The sequence below is a fragment of the Delphinus delphis genome, chromosome 9 (genome assembly GCF_949987515.2).
Source record: "Delphinus delphis chromosome 9, mDelDel1.2, whole genome shotgun sequence".
In the NCBI taxonomy this organism is placed as follows: domain Eukaryota; kingdom Metazoa; phylum Chordata; class Mammalia; order Artiodactyla; family Delphinidae; genus Delphinus; species Delphinus delphis.
In genome coordinates this window covers 58,054,622-58,070,183 of record NC_082691.1, presented here as the reverse complement: position 1 = coordinate 58,070,183, position 15,562 = coordinate 58,054,622, and the positions used below count along the sequence as shown (strand labels likewise).

General features: G+C 41.8%; 1 protein-coding gene across 3 annotated transcripts in view; it reads right to left on the bottom strand.

The window, feature by feature from the left end:
• SNX10 (sorting nexin 10) overlaps nucleotides 1–15,562 on the bottom strand; it is a 70,469-nt gene that overhangs the window by 15,037 nt on the left and 39,870 nt on the right. For all 3 annotated transcript variants that reach the window (XM_060020637.1, XM_060020638.2, XM_060020639.1), the window contains exon 2: nucleotides 10,042–10,088. In XM_060020637.1, coding sequence (XP_059876620.1) covers nucleotides 10,042–10,065 — 24 coding nt within the window. In that variant the 5' untranslated portion in view covers nucleotides 10,066–10,088. The remainder of the gene's footprint in view (nucleotides 1–10,041; nucleotides 10,089–15,562) is intronic.

The following is a 15,562-nucleotide window of genomic DNA, read 5'->3' as shown; positions in this document are numbered from 1 at the left end:
TGTCATTACTACCATCTTCAATTAATATGTTGAGTGTTCAAGGGGTCTGTGATGCTGTGGTAATTGTGGACTTTATAATTTTAGTTCAGAAACCTTTTTTTAAATGACAGGTTTGTAGAAAATTGACAAATGCATTTCTTTGTCTTTTCATTTTTGTTTTGCCTGAGTGGAGGCCCACTATTTCAGTAACAGGTGCATATCTTCTACTGTTAATATGGAACATTGAGCTGTTGGAAATATTTAATTTCCCCTGTGGGATATTCAAGAACTTCTGCCTCTCCAGTGGAAAAGTGGAACTGCCAGCACCCTGTGAGGGAGTGTGGCTTACATGTGACCTGATGACTAGCAGCCTTCTCCCTTAGGCTGGCTTAACGGGGGTAGGATAACCTTGTCAGCCCTTGTCAACATTCTCCCTTGCCCTGAGTGTGCTGGGGGCATTTGGAGGGTTAGATGTGGTCTACCCTGGATTCTGGTCTTCTCTCCTATTCCTGACCTATTTGTCCTTCTGTTCATTGATTCATTGGTGATTGATTCACTCTTTCTAAGAACTATGGATGTGTGAAAAGCACTCTGGGAAAATGAGTTACACACAGACACACACACACACGCACACACACGCACTAAGGGCAGGGTGCCTGGGTTCTGTTTCATTTCCACCTCTGGGCAGGATCTACTTTACCCTGACCCAATCACGCTATATGTAAGAGGGCTTCTTACTAACAATTGTCTTTACAGTCCCTCTTATAATTTAGAATACGCTTTTAAGAAAAAATGGCCAAAACGTTTAGAGTATTGTTATATTGTTGTCTTGTTTTTATTGTCTGTCTTCTAAATGACTTTAAAAATACATAATGAAAAGATTTTAAAATAAGACTTTCTGGAACATGAACTCATCATCCCTGTATATATACTGAGGGCAAGCAGTGGGGCAGAAGTGTCCAATGCAAGAGCAAAGCATTACTTTAGAAGGCGAACTTGATAGGTGGCAAAAGCGATTTAAGGGAATGTGGACTATTTTTCTCCTTCTCTCTTAATCCTCTGTCCTGAAAAATTCTCATTTTATTATCTGCATAACAGCTAAGGCTGCAAACGCTTTTTCAATCCTGAAAATCTTTAACTTGGTTGAAGTGCGAAATGGCGAACTTTCTTCCTTCTCGTTCCCTTCAACGTTGCTGTTGCCCTGAGAGCCATCCCAGGCTGCTGTTCTTCACACCCTGTTAGGATTCCAGGATGACCTCATCCGAACATATGGTTTCAAGTGCTCAGCGTGAGCTGATGCTTCTCTCTCCATCCCAGTCCAGGCATCTCCCCACGTATCCAGGCTTCTGCCTAGACAGCTCACTGGGAAATCCCACAAGCACAAAGAATCCACGCCCTTCCCACATCCTCCTCTTCATCTCATCCCCAGCAACCCCAGCCAGAAACCCAGAGTCCCCAGACTTCTCTATCTGACTCACTGACCACGTCCTCCAGATTCACCCTTCTTTGACCCACCCACAACTCTATTCCCTCTGTGAGTGCTTTGACCCAAGGACTGCTTGCCCAACATTAATGCATGGGCTGCTAATTGATCCCTGGGCCCGTAATTCAGCCCCCACACTAAAACAAGAATGGCTCCAAAGCACACATCTGATGGTGTCATTTTCCTGCTGAAAATCCTACAAAACCTGCCCCATAACCTTCAAGACCAAGTTCGAACTCTGTAGTTAGCACAATATAGCCTTTCATGATTTTTCACTCTCCTAATCTCCAAAGGCGAAGCTTACATCCCCATACACAGCATGCAATTTCACACCTGCACGCCTTTGAACATGCTGTTCTCTCTGCCTGCACTGCTGTCCTCACCCCAGTTTCTGCTTTTTCCTTCATCGCCATCATCTGGTTCTTTCTTTTATTTTCTGCTAACTCCAATCCATTTTCAAAAGGCAACTCAGTCTCTAGAAATCCTTCTGGAATTCCTCTGGAAATCCTCAGATTCACCCAGTCTGATTAATTTGACTCTACTCCAAGCCCCTACTGTCTCTGGGCAGACCTTGGGCATCCTCCCTCTTCACCGTGCCTTACTGCACTGTAATGACCTGCAGGCCTCCTCCACTAGATGCTAAGCTCCTTTAGGGTAGCTTAGGCTGTCCAGCATGACTTGAGTGCCTGGCACACCCAATGCAGTCCATTAATATCATTTAATGAATAAATGCATGTCTGCAGGAATAAATGAACTGGCTTCAGGGAAAAAAAAAGATGAGATCAAACTTCAACTGAAATAAAAACCTCATCCACTTGGGTTCTTGGACTCCATGAATTAATGATGTTATTTAGCAGCTGGTCTAAAGTTTATCTTAATTTAACAAACCCCTTCCTCTAAGGGTGTGCCAATTAACAGCACGTGGCTACAAGAGCAATGTTTAAGGTCTGTGAGAATCAACTGTTTTCAAGCACCCTAAAGAACTCCAGAAGCACCTATTTACGTAGAAATAATTGAAAATCATTCTGAGAGCACCAATAACTTGAGTCCCCTAAGACTTGTACCAGACAACGATTTGTTTGTGTAGTTGGAGTTAAAATATATACTTGAAAGTAATAAAAGTACATTTATTTTAAAATATTCTATAATTCAGATGGGCCTCCCTCCCCCAATCTGCAATTAGTAGGAATTAGTGAAGTTTCACGATACTTCCAGCTACGAATAGCACACCCAGGAAGCCAAGGTTCACCTGTAATCTCTTAATTAGACGCATCCCTCATGATGCTGCCCACCATCCTTCAAAGGAATGTTGACAGCCTGTCAGCCACAAAGGACAGCTCCAAGTTCCATAACTAGAATCGTATGGATTTCCTATGAAAATTGCTTCAGTAGCAGCAGTTAGTCAATTTAATAACCTTATTAAACACTTTAATGACTTCTTGGGCCTAATGATTATATCTAGTATGAAGGAAGAAATCAGGCAGAGTAGAATTAAAAATTTAAGCTAACTGATCCCTACTGTTCTCCATGTGAAAACAAACTTTGAAGAAAGAGAACTGTACTCTTTGAAAGTCTAGTTCCTGTGTTGTCTTATAATAATCACTCTTCAATTTCAGTGTACCCCCTTCCCTCCCCAACTCCCACCCCAGGTTCAACCTTTATCCATCTACCTCATCTTTTTTTCCTTAGCCCTGATATATGAGAATAAATCAACAATAAAATTAACCATACTGAACAAGGCATGTGCATGTGCCAGGCACTGTGGTAAGTGTTTTATACATGTTTTCCTTTAATCTTTATGACAATCCTAAGAGGTCAGTAATATTATCACCCCCCTTTTTACAGATAAGAAAAATAAGGCTTCTTAAGCTTAAGCAACTGGCCCAAAGTCAAATGGCCAACAGACTGAGCTAGGTTTCAAACTCTGGTCTGCCTTGCTCCAAAGTCTGTGCTCTCAAACATGTTCTACTGGGTGCTTCTTTAACAATAAATAATAAATCTCCGATTTCACTATATTTCCAATTTCACCAAAGTGCATTATTTTGGAGGGGAAAAAATTATTCTCTTGCTATTAGCTAAAACATCAATTCAAACAACATGTTGTTCTGAAACTCTGTCCCACTAGCTTCTCAAAGGCCTTGTATTTCATTTTTATATCTCTAGCACCAAGCACAGTATTGGCACTCATTAGTAAGTGCTCATGAAATGTCTGAGAATTAACCAACTGATTATAAAGAAGATTCAAAACCAAAGGATGTACAGGTTCTGTATGCTGAAAACTATAAGATGCTATTGAAAGAAATCGAAGAAGTATATACTTCTTTGTATATATCTGTGTAAGTATATTCTATACTGTGTTCATGTATTGGAAGAGTCAACATAGTAAAGAGATAAATGCTCCCCAAATTGATCTATAAGTTTAATGCAATTCCTGTAAAAATCCTAGCCAGATTTTTGAAGACACAGCTGACCTTATTCTAAAATTTACATGGAAAGGAAAAGACCCTAGAATAGTCAAAATAATTCTGAAAGAGAATAAAGTGGGAGGAATCCTTCTTCCTTATGTTAAGGCTTACTATACAGCTATAGTAATCAGGATAGTGTGGTACGGGTAGAGGGGCACAGGTCAATGGAACGGAACAGAAAACCCAGAAATAGACTTATGCAAATATGTCCAACTGATTTTAGACAAGGGTGTAAAAACAACTCAATGGAGGAGAGATAGCCTTTTCAACAAGTGGTTCAGGACCAACTGGACATCCCCAGGCCAAAAGAGGAATCCCGACCTGAACTTTGCCCCTTACGTAAAAATTAACTCAAAATGGACCGTAGATTTAAATGGAAACATAAAACCTTTAGAAAAAAACATAGGAGAAAATCTTTGCGACCTATGATTAGAGAGAGTTCTTAGACTTGACACCGAAATGATAATCCAGGTAAGGAAAGAGAGCTAAATTAGACCTCGCCAAACCTAAAAAGCTTTGCTCTGCATCTCCTGTGAAGAGGCTGAAAAGAAAAATTACAGGCTGGAAAATATCTGCAAATCACTCATCCCTCAAAGGACTTGTAGCTAGAATACATAAAGAACTCTCAAAACTCAACATGTAAAAAAAACGAAGAATTCAATTAGAAAATAGGCAAAACACATGAAAAGGCATTTCACCAAGGAAGACATACAGATAGCAAACAAGCACATGAAAAGATGTTCAAGATCATTACCCATTAGGGGAAATGCAAATTAACACCACAGTGATATGTCACTACATACCTATCACAGTTTCTTCTATTTTTATAGTACAGTAAACATAACTGTGTGCTGACTGTAAAAATATTTATTCTTATTACAAAAAGATGAGTACAGACAAAAGCTAACAAACAAAGAATCTCCAGGTGCTAGTATTAGTTTTTCATAGCCTTGATGAGAATCTTCTACCACAAAAATGAAAACTTGTTTCATTTTATGCTCACTTTCTCAGGCCGTTTTTATCCTATTCCAAAGTATATACCCATTTTATATGTTTATGTATTTGAACTGGAGACTCATTCATTCAATTAAAATGCATTGAGTCCTGGTTCTGAGCGAGGCACTGACATTTAACCAATGTCTTATTCACCAGGGTTCTATCCAGGGCTCCCACATAACAATCTCAAAACTAAAATTTAGCCCCTTTCACACACACTACATTCTCTACAAATAACATGCTTGAAAGGCAGAAGGAATGTATCAAGCAACCTTCCTTTATTTCCTAATAATATTTATGACAAATAACCTAAAAGACATCCTCCAAGGAATGTTTCTTGTCACTTTATAGCTTGGAGTGTGTTTAAATGCCGTTCCCTGGCAGTTTTGAACGATGACTTTTAAGAAAGCTTTTATTACGTCGGGATAAATAGCTGTGAGTGAAATTCAACTAGGCCTGCCTTTTACACGACTTATAATAATTCATGATGTTATGAGTTTCTTTACACAAGCAGTGTCCAGAATTAAGGAGAGTTACCTTTTTGTATTTCATAATACATTAGTGGAAAAAACTCATCTTTTACAACAAGAAATAATTACCAACCTGTGCTAAACTACACCACAAGGACACGATCAGCAAAATCCAGAATGTGAAAACATCTATAGGTCAAAAGACGCAGTTTCTTCAACAAATAAATTGCACAAGGGGGAAAATGGGCAGAATGAGAGGTTTTGAGCAATATATTAACCAAATGCAATGTGTAGTTCCTATTTGGATCAAGATTAGAACAACCAAATATACAATTTTTTTTTCAACGTAATCAGGGAGACTTGAACACTGACTATTTGATGATATGAAGGAATTAATGTTAATTATTTAAGGTATGATAATGTGGTTTGTTTCTAAGAAGGGTCATTTGTTATAAATGCATACTAAAATATTGACAGATGAAATTACACTATGCCTAAAATTCGTTTCAGATAATTCACTGTGTGGTAGCAGGAGGGAATGGGTGGCGGTGGGGCGATAGCCTGGTCATGAATTAATAACGTGTTAACTCTTGAACCCCCAGGTACATAAGGGCTCATTATATTAGTCTCTCTACTTTGTGTATGTTTAAAATTTATAATGAAAAGTTAAAACCAGTAAAGGAAGAGAAGGAAGGGAGGAAGGGAAGAAGGGAAGAGGTCATCTCAAGGGGACTGCTTTATGAAAAGAGACACATGTGGCACTTGAAAGCGAAAGTAAGTCAGAAACGTGAATCTGAAAGCATTAACCATGAGTTCAACTGTTACTGACACCGTTAACATAATGACGTCCCAATACTTATCTACCTTTGAAAAATAAGATTTTTTCATTATTATAAAAATAAAATATGTATGTGGTTAAAGAGAGAGAGATCATTTCAAGTACAGATGAGAACACCCTGAAAATGAAGTCCCCCTCCTACTGGACTTCCAGTTTCTTTTCAGCCTATCTAGGACTTTTACATACTTCTTCTATTATACACATAATTGGCACATATATGTATATATATGTGTGTGTATATACATGTATATATAATTTTTAATGCAAATGGGAGCACACTGTAAATACTGTTTTGTACCTTGATTTATTCATTGCACAGTCTTTTAGAAATCTTTATGTGTGAGCACGTATAATTCAATGTTATCTGTTTTAAAACTAACTGTTTTAGAGCAGTTTTAAATATACAGAAAAATTGTTCCAAGACAGTAGAGAATTCCCATGTATCCCATACCCAGTTTTCCCTATTATTACATCACGTCACATAGGCAGGGAGGAAAGGAGGAAGGAAGAACAAATTGAGTTTTGGGGATTGGGAAAGGGTCTTGTCTTGTCACTTCCCTTCAAAGTCCCCAGCATCGCAGGACACCAGGTGGAGGTGTTGCTTATGGGATATCCTTTGATGTTACTCACTGGTCCCAGCTCAGTCAGTTTCCAATCAGAAATCAATATTAAAACCATGCTTTCCTAGAGCAAGCCCAAAATGTTACCATCAATCAGTGTAAGTGTATCTTGAACACTTAAATGTTAAGCTTAGAGCCAACACGTCCAAAACAGCAGCACATCCTTCCCATCTCTCCCTGTAGGGGCTGTGTGGCAGGGTCCTCACGGTGCCTGGAACCGTCCTGGGCCCACTTGGTTCTGCTCCACTCAAGGTATCTCCTGCCACGGAGTTGTAGATTTACTGTCACTCAAGTGTCAATAAATGCTAATTGCCATTATATCCAATACCAAGTATGTACATTTTGAAGGAGAAAAAACTCTTATACAAAAGGTATGAATCTCTAAAGGTAGAATTCAGCCATCATGATCCAGGAGAGTTGGGGAGACACACACACACACACAGAGAAAAGAGGTTTCAGCCCACCCTTCCAGTCACATCACATATGTAGGACTATCCCACTTACACCAAGCAAGCCCTGGGCAGAGACACAAACACAGTTCCTTGGAGGGGGCAGGATGTCAGACTCCATGAAAGAGTGTAAACTGCTTATTTACATATCACATAAGATGAGCTCAATGTGGCTGAAGCCAAGGGTCCTTAGCGACGCAGTAAGATCAACCTGTTCATTCCGGGTGTTAGAATATAAAGAGAACGAAAACGCCTGGCTCCACACAAGACGCCGTCTGAAACGCGTTTCCTGTCACAGCCACCTGCCTTTTCATTAGGGTTCCGGGTTCTGTCTCATTAAACAGAAGAGTTGATTCAGTTGGGTCCACCTAATTATTCTTATTAAAATATGTAACCATAATATTTTAATTGTAAATTAAAGCGGCATGCATGAATGAATCTGAATTCATTTTAATTTTACAATGGCCTGATGCCAAGGCCTTTTTACGGGGAAGATCCATCAGCACGGATACTGCTCTCGTGGGAATTCAAACCAATGTGCAAATGGAACATGTTTAGCTAACAAGGGAGCCTCTCCCTCCCTGTTCTCCTCTCTCTAGATTTATTGCGGTAATAAAGCTATTTTAACAAGAGAGACTGCAATCGACTCCCCACCCTACCCCCCCATCTTAAAAAAAAAATTTTTACCAAACTTCTAAACTGGCACTACCAGCTTAGGTAGAACCAAGATGTCAGTCCTGGGCCATTTGCATCTTGAACAAGGATGGTAACTGGGTGTCAATTCACATGTCAACCTTACGATTAATTAGCAATGTCTCCTGTGGGCACCAAGTGCAAAGGGCTTACACACACACTGCCCCCCTGGTCTAGATTCTAGAACAATCAGGGATATTGCATTCAGCCTTGATATATGCAGTTAGGTGGGACTTGAATTATTTTCCACTAAACCACCACCAGCCACTAGGATATTTAAAGGCTCAGCCAAAACCTCCTCCACTTCTAACTGGCATTAACTACAGGGTGCTGATGGGGTAGCTGCTGAGATAAAAATATCTTGATAATTGAGGCTTTAGGAAAGCTTCCCCTTGACTTCTAAGCTGAGGCCTGAAAGATAAGGAGTCGTCAGCCTGTCAAGGTGGTGTGAAGGCTGGGGACAGAGATTATTCCAGGCAGTGGGAAAAACATTTGTGAAAGCCCAGGGGCCCAGGGCACACAGAGCAATCAAGTTTCCAGAATAAGGCGTGAGAAGGGTACTGGGTGGAGGGAGAAGCGGGAGACGAGCCTGGGGAAAGAAGCAGGGTCAGATCACACAGGGCCTTGGAAATCACACTGAGGAGTGTGGACTTTGTTCTAAGAGCAACGTAAGAGAAACCAAGAAATTCTGGCCACACATAGAAAATGAATTGATATGTGATGGACAGTAGTATGTTACGGTACATCCAGGATCTGGTCTTGCTGTGCTTATTTCTTGCTGACAGAGACTCAAGTATATTTCTGGGCATTATACCCCTTTCTCAACTTAACGGTATTTTCCTTTTCAATTGAAGGACTTTCCAGTTTAAAACTGCTTAATGTTATATTATTATTATATAATTAGTTATAATAAAGGACTTGTAAGGTCAATATAATGCTTTCTTTATGCAGTTGGTTAAAGTCTGTGTCTAGTTTTTATTAACTGAAATGAACTTTAAAAATCGTGATTAAACCAGCCAAAAAAAAAAAGCTTCTCATTGGAAAAACGTCTTTGTTGCTTTCATGGGGCGCTTTCTCCCCCCAAGAACAATTTTTAAAATGTGCCTCTGGAATAGTGCCAGCTGTCAGCACAGCTCCGCTCTCAGGCCAATACAGGTGTGTAGTGAAGCATTCAGCTTACCTGAAAGGAGGTCTGTCCTCTGCCCTTGGCTTCTGGGAGGTGATCTCTAGGCCCCTGGAATGTCTTGCCTGACAAGAGTATCTTTGTTTGCCTGGGTTTGGCCACTGGACAGTCTAACAATGTGAATATGACGGAGGCTTAGGGCCACGCTGTATCAGCTGTGACCTCTGGAGGAACCAGAGACTAAAGGTATTAGCCTGATCCCAGGAGGAGCGGACAAAAAGGTCAGCCATGCAGGCAGGATGAGCCCCAATAAAAACTCTGGACACCAAAGGCACAGGGGAGCTTCCCTGTGGAAATTATCACACACCGACTCCTTGTGGAGAGAATAAGCAGTAGCTCTGCATTTGGGCCCCTTCCCAACCTGGCCCTCTGCATCTCTCCCTTCAGCTGGTTCTAACTGGTATCCTTTCCCTGTAATAAACCATAACAGTGAGTATAACTGCTCTCAGTGAGTTCTGTGAGTCTTTCTTGTGAATTATCAAAACTGAAGATGGTCTGGGGAACCTCCAAATTTGAAATTGGTATCAGAAGTGAGGGCAGTGTGGAGGCTTGCAGCTTGGCCACCTTCACAGAGGAGGTATTTCCTGAAGCAAGCACCTTGGTCCCAGAACTGTTTAACACAGGGACAAGGAAGAAGCATGCCTGGTCTTCGTATTGGGTAGGGCCAAGAAGACTGCACGGATGCTGGGGAGTGGGGGTCAGGAGGTTCAGGAGGGCAGCTGTTTTGCTCTTTCATTAGCCCCCTTCTATGACGTCCTGTGGTATCTTGACTCTCCTCTACAGATTTATGGTCAGAGAATGAAGAACTAACCTGTAGTGAGTTAAAGGACGTGGATTATCTATTTGGGGATTTCTGATGACATACCTCTTTCTGCTGTTCTGGAAACATCTTCAACACAGGACACGATCGATCTGAAAAATAAGATACCAACACTCAGTGATTTGGAACCTCCATACAGGAGCAGATATGCCTCTCAGGACCTCCCACCCAGATCCCCCCTGAGAGCCCGCCCTCCCACAGTCTCTGAAAAGTATACCTGTGCTTCTCCCCTAACCCTGTCTCCTGCTGATCCAACCAAGGGGAACATCGGTCCACCTGGGAATTGGGAGTTTAGGCTACGGCAAGGCCAAGACAGCCAGATGATGACCGGCCCTCAAACTGAAGGCCAGACAGGGTCAGGCTGGAGTTGGAGCCTTGGGAAAATCAGAGGAGGCTGGAGATGTTGGGGAGCAGAGGGCCATGAGGGGCAGCAGGGGATGCTGGTTGGCAGTGAGGTGAAGAGAATGGAAAAGGTGCCCAGCGATCCACCACTGAGAACAGCCCTGACGGTTTCACCAGCAACCCAAGCTTTCAAGGAACAAGTCACTCCTGTGACATTTAAACTACTCCAGAGTTCAGATAAGAGCTGGTGTGGCCCCAAGAGGGATGAAGATGGGAAACTTGATTCTGAGCCTCCAGTCAGTGCAGTCAGCCACTCGGCTGATTCCAGGCCCTGCATGTTCCTAAGACTGTCTATTGTTCCTTAAAACCCCACTTAGCTAGTTGGACTTAACACCTACTCTCTGCCAAAAAAAAAAAAAAAAAAGAATCCCCTCACTGTATGCACATGTATTTTACAACAGAAAGGTGGCTATGGCTGCATGGTCATGACTTGCCTTTATTTTGATCATGTAAGTCTGACCCCACTTTCCAGATGATTATTATCATCCACAAGTATTTCCTGAGTCTCCAAGAACATCCCTGGCACTGTAGGGAATACGAGGAAGTACGTGGGTGCTTCCCACATGGTGGGTGTCGGGGAGGAGAACCCAGAGCAGAGGAAAGAGCTCCCGAAGGAGGTGAGCGAGCTGTGCCGCCAAGGGGAAGGAAGGTCCTTTCAGCCAGAGTGAGTGAGCGAGCAAGAGGACCCACAGGGGAATTTCAAGGTTCACGGAAAGAGGAGGAAGAGGTGTGACAGTGGCATACACAGAGGATGGGGGAAAAGCGTGATGGACAATCCAGAGATGGGGACCAGGCCGGTTCAGCTGAGGGAAAGGCTTCATGGGAGGTGGGAAGCTGCCAAAAAGGTGGGTCTGCATCCTAACCTCCGGAACCTGTGAAGGTGATCTTATTTGGAAAAGGTGTCTTTGCAGGTGGGTGGGCCCCAAATCCAATGACAAGTGTCCTTCTTATAAGAGACAGAAGAGAAGAAATCATCCACACACAGAGGAGAAGGCCATGTGAAGATGGAGGCAGAGACTGGAGTGATGCAGCCACAAGCCAAGGACACCTGGGGTCACCAGAAGCTGGAAGAACAAGAAAGCCTTCTCTCCTAGAGCCAACGGAGGCAGCACAGTCCTGCCAACACCTTGATTTCAAATTTCTGGCCTCAGGAATGGTGAAGAGAATAAATTTCTGTTGTTTTAAGCCACAAAGTTTGTGGTAATTTCTTATGGCAGCCACAGGAAACTAATACGGAGAGGCTCTCTGGGGATTAGACTAGAAAGGTAGGCTGGGGACGTAGCTGGGGAAGGGGGAATTCATTCATTCACTCACTCACTCACTCGGTATTTATGTGCCATGTGCTGGAGTAGGAGTGGGACACACAGTGGAGGGCAGAGCAGACTCAGAGCTTACGAGATGACTTCATAAATATAGTATAGAAATGACAGAAAGGAAAGGAAAGGACAGCCTCTTGAAAGAACGGAAAGACTAAATGGGGAAGTGGGGGAGTGTCGCCTGGGAAGGCTGTACTGAGAAAGTGGCACTTAAGCTGGGGCCTAAAGGGCGGTGTCATTTAGCCAGGAAGGCTACAGGAGAAAGGCATTTTAAGCAGAGGGACTGGCGTGTGCAAAGGGGCGGAGGCTGGAAGGAGGAGCAGCTCGAGAGTTCAGGTTATTGAAGGAATCCCTGCATCGGCTGAAGGCTAGGCCATGGGTGACATCCATCTTGGGATTCTGCCGAAACACTGATCGGGTGGGTCCTTGACCCCAAGCCTCCACCCCTTCCAGATCATCCTGCCAACTCCCACCCCTCTTCCCTGCTCCTGCCCCAGCTCTTCACCCCCATTACACAGCGTGTTGTGCAAGTCCCTGCTGGCATGAACCTCACTTGCATCATAATATTTGTATATTCTCTTTCTCCCAGTTGACTGAATGTCTCCAACAAAGCACATCTGCGTTTTCTTGTGTAAACTTCACAACCATTCTGTGAGGGAGATTTGAGTGTCCTCACTTTACAGGTAAGAAAACAGAAGGCTGGAGGGAGCAGGTTGCCCCAGGTCACACAGGGAGGGACAGAGCTCAATTAGTCCAGTGTGAACTCAAGTCAGTCTGCTTCCCAGCCCAGGTCTTCCCATTGCCTGAGGCTGCCTCCATGACTGTGTGGCTGGACAAATGGTTCACATTTGGGGTCTTTAATTTAATTCTCCCCAAGGGACTTGAGCTTTTCACCCACCCCCACCCGAGGCAGGAGGATTCAACAGTTCTCACAGGGCATTGGCCACCTGAGATGCTAGAGACCAAGTCAAACTGCACAAATAGGAAGCTGAAAGTTTAAACTGGCTCCAAAACATCACAGAGAACACAGTCAAGCTTTAATATTTTAAAGCTGGATAGAGGGATGGGGGTGGGATTAGAGGGGAGAAGACTTTCATTTTCCACTCCATCCACTTCCACATTGTTTGAATTTTTCCAGTGAACACAAATTAATTTTACACTTTTTCAGGTAACAATCATTTAAAAATAAACACAATAATTCTATCAGAAGTATTAAAAAAGAAATGACAGGCCCAAAATGGAGACACCTGTGCCAAAACCAAGACTTAATACCTAACCAAACTGCCATTACAACCTTCCCCAGGAATGTAATCCCAACTAGAAAATGTGAAATTTTCAAGTCAGCACCGATTAGGTCACTCTTTTGATCCCCCCAAAGGAAGATGAGGTAACTCCTTCTGTCCCCCATAGGGAGGTTACCTAAGCCAGAAATAATCTTTTTGTTTGTTTATGGCTTGCCTTGCCTTTGAAAACCTCTCCCTCTCTGCAGCCCTCTGGAGCTCCCCTCTACTTGCTAGATGGGATGCTGCCTAATTCATGAATCGTTCAATAATGTTAATTAGATCTTTAAATCTACTTGGTTGAATTTTTGTTATTCAACAGGAGAAATAATGACTCAAACATAAATTATGGAAGATTTTTACTTGGTTGAATTTTTGTTATTCAACAGGAGAAATAATGACTCAAACATAAATTATGGAAGATTTTTACTTCATTATGGAAGATTTTCCTATGCAGATTCAAACATAGGAAAAGATGCTAGCTTTATAACTCAATAGAAAATGTCATCAGGTACTGGACCTTGCCATGGCATTTACTGATGGGGGGAAGGAAATTAAATGATAGCACCATAGAACGGTTTGAGAGAAAAGGTTAGATGTCTATAATTTAGCAAACAGAAGCCGCTAGTCAGAAACTGCCCCCTGATAAACTATGCCCTCCTGGTGGGTTGTAAAATTTTTCATTTGTTTAGATTTCCAAATTCCCCAGGCTAGCCCCTATGCCTGTCAAAATAATGGATATGGAGAATTCTTGCCTCACTGAAAGACTTACAGGAACCAGTGTGGAGATCTGACCCCAGCTAACCTTGAAACAGAAAGTAGAACGGTAGTTGCCAGGGCTGGGAGGAAGGGGAAATGGCGAGTTCTTGTTTAATGAGTATAGGGTTTCAGTTTTGCCAGATGAAAAAGGTCTGGAGACTTGTTACACAACAATGTGAATATACTCAACACTATTGAACTGTATGCTTAAAACAGGCAAAATGGTAAATTTTATGTTTCTTACCACAATTAAAAGTAACATTTTTTTTTATAAAAAGGTCAATAATCTATTTCGAATGTTTAACCTTGCTGTAAGTGCAAATAAAAATGAGATGCCATATTTCTGTCTATCAAATTAGAATGTTTCTTCAATGAAATCCATTGCTGGCAAGCATCACGGGAAATGAGACTGAATGCTGCTGGTAGGAATGTGAGCTATTTCAACATTTCTCAAAGACAATTTGGCCATATGTTTCAAAAGCATTTTTTGTTTATTTATTTATTTTGCAGTACGCGGGCCTCTCACTGTTGTGGCCTCTCCCGTTGCGGAGCACAGGCTCCCGACGCGCAGGCTCAGCGGCCATGGCTCACGGGCCCAGCCGCTCCGCGGCATGTGGGATCTTCCCGGACCGGGGCACGAACCCGTGTGCCCTGCATCGGCAGGCAGACTCTCAGCCACTGCGCCACCAGGGAAGCCCCGAAAGCATTTTAAAATTACTTATGTTCTTTGACTCAATTATTCCACATCTGGAATCTCAATGTAAAAAAACTGGTCAGACATGTGCAAATAATTTTTATATGAATGTTCACAATGCAGTATTTTTCATTTAAAAAATCAAATAAAATAGAAACCTAAATGTCCATAAGTAGTACACTAGGAAAAGTGAATTATGGTAGGGCTGCATAAAAGACCACCTCGTAGCCATTCCAAATTATGTTACAGAAGAATACTAAATGATAGGGACTGTTCAAGAAGTATTAAGTGATCTTTTTACATATGTTTTTATTTCTTTACTTATTTATTTAAGAACTGAAGCCTACATGTGACAAGTCAACAGTGGTCATTTCTGTTTTATTTCCTTCTTTTCTGTATTTTTCCAAAAGTTTACAATGCGTTTGTTAAAGTAATAAAACCATGATGATATCACTTATATTCAGAATCTTAAAAGATGATACAAACGAACTTATTTACAAAACAGAAATAGACTCACAGACATAGGAAGCAAACTTACAGTTACCAAAGCGGGGAGAGGGATAAATTGGGAATTTGGTATTAACAGATACACACTACTATATATGAAATAGGTAGACAACAAGGATACTGTATAGCACAGGAAACTATATCAATATCTTGTAATAACCTATAATGGAAAAGAATCTGAAAATGTGTGTGTGTGTGTGTGTGTGTGCGTATATATATATATATGACTGAATCACTTTGACCACCTGAAACATTGTAAATCAACTACATCCCAATAAGAAAGTGGGAAAAGAAAAAGGAAACTATATATATATATGGGTTTTTTGCCATATGGCTCGGCATGCAGGATCTTAGTTCCCCAACCAGGCCTACGGCAGATGGAAGCACCAAGTCCCAACCACTGGACCACCAGGGAACTCCCAGAAAACCATATATTTTTAAAAAGATAGTAAACAATGTATTCAATTACTTTTATTATTCCCCCCTCCAAAAAAAACAAACAATAGTTAATTTCACTTTCAGTGTTTGTTTCATTTCCTCCTAAATGTTCAGCAATTTTTCTACTTAAAAAATCACTGGCTTCTTACTTTCATCTGTACAAGGATATG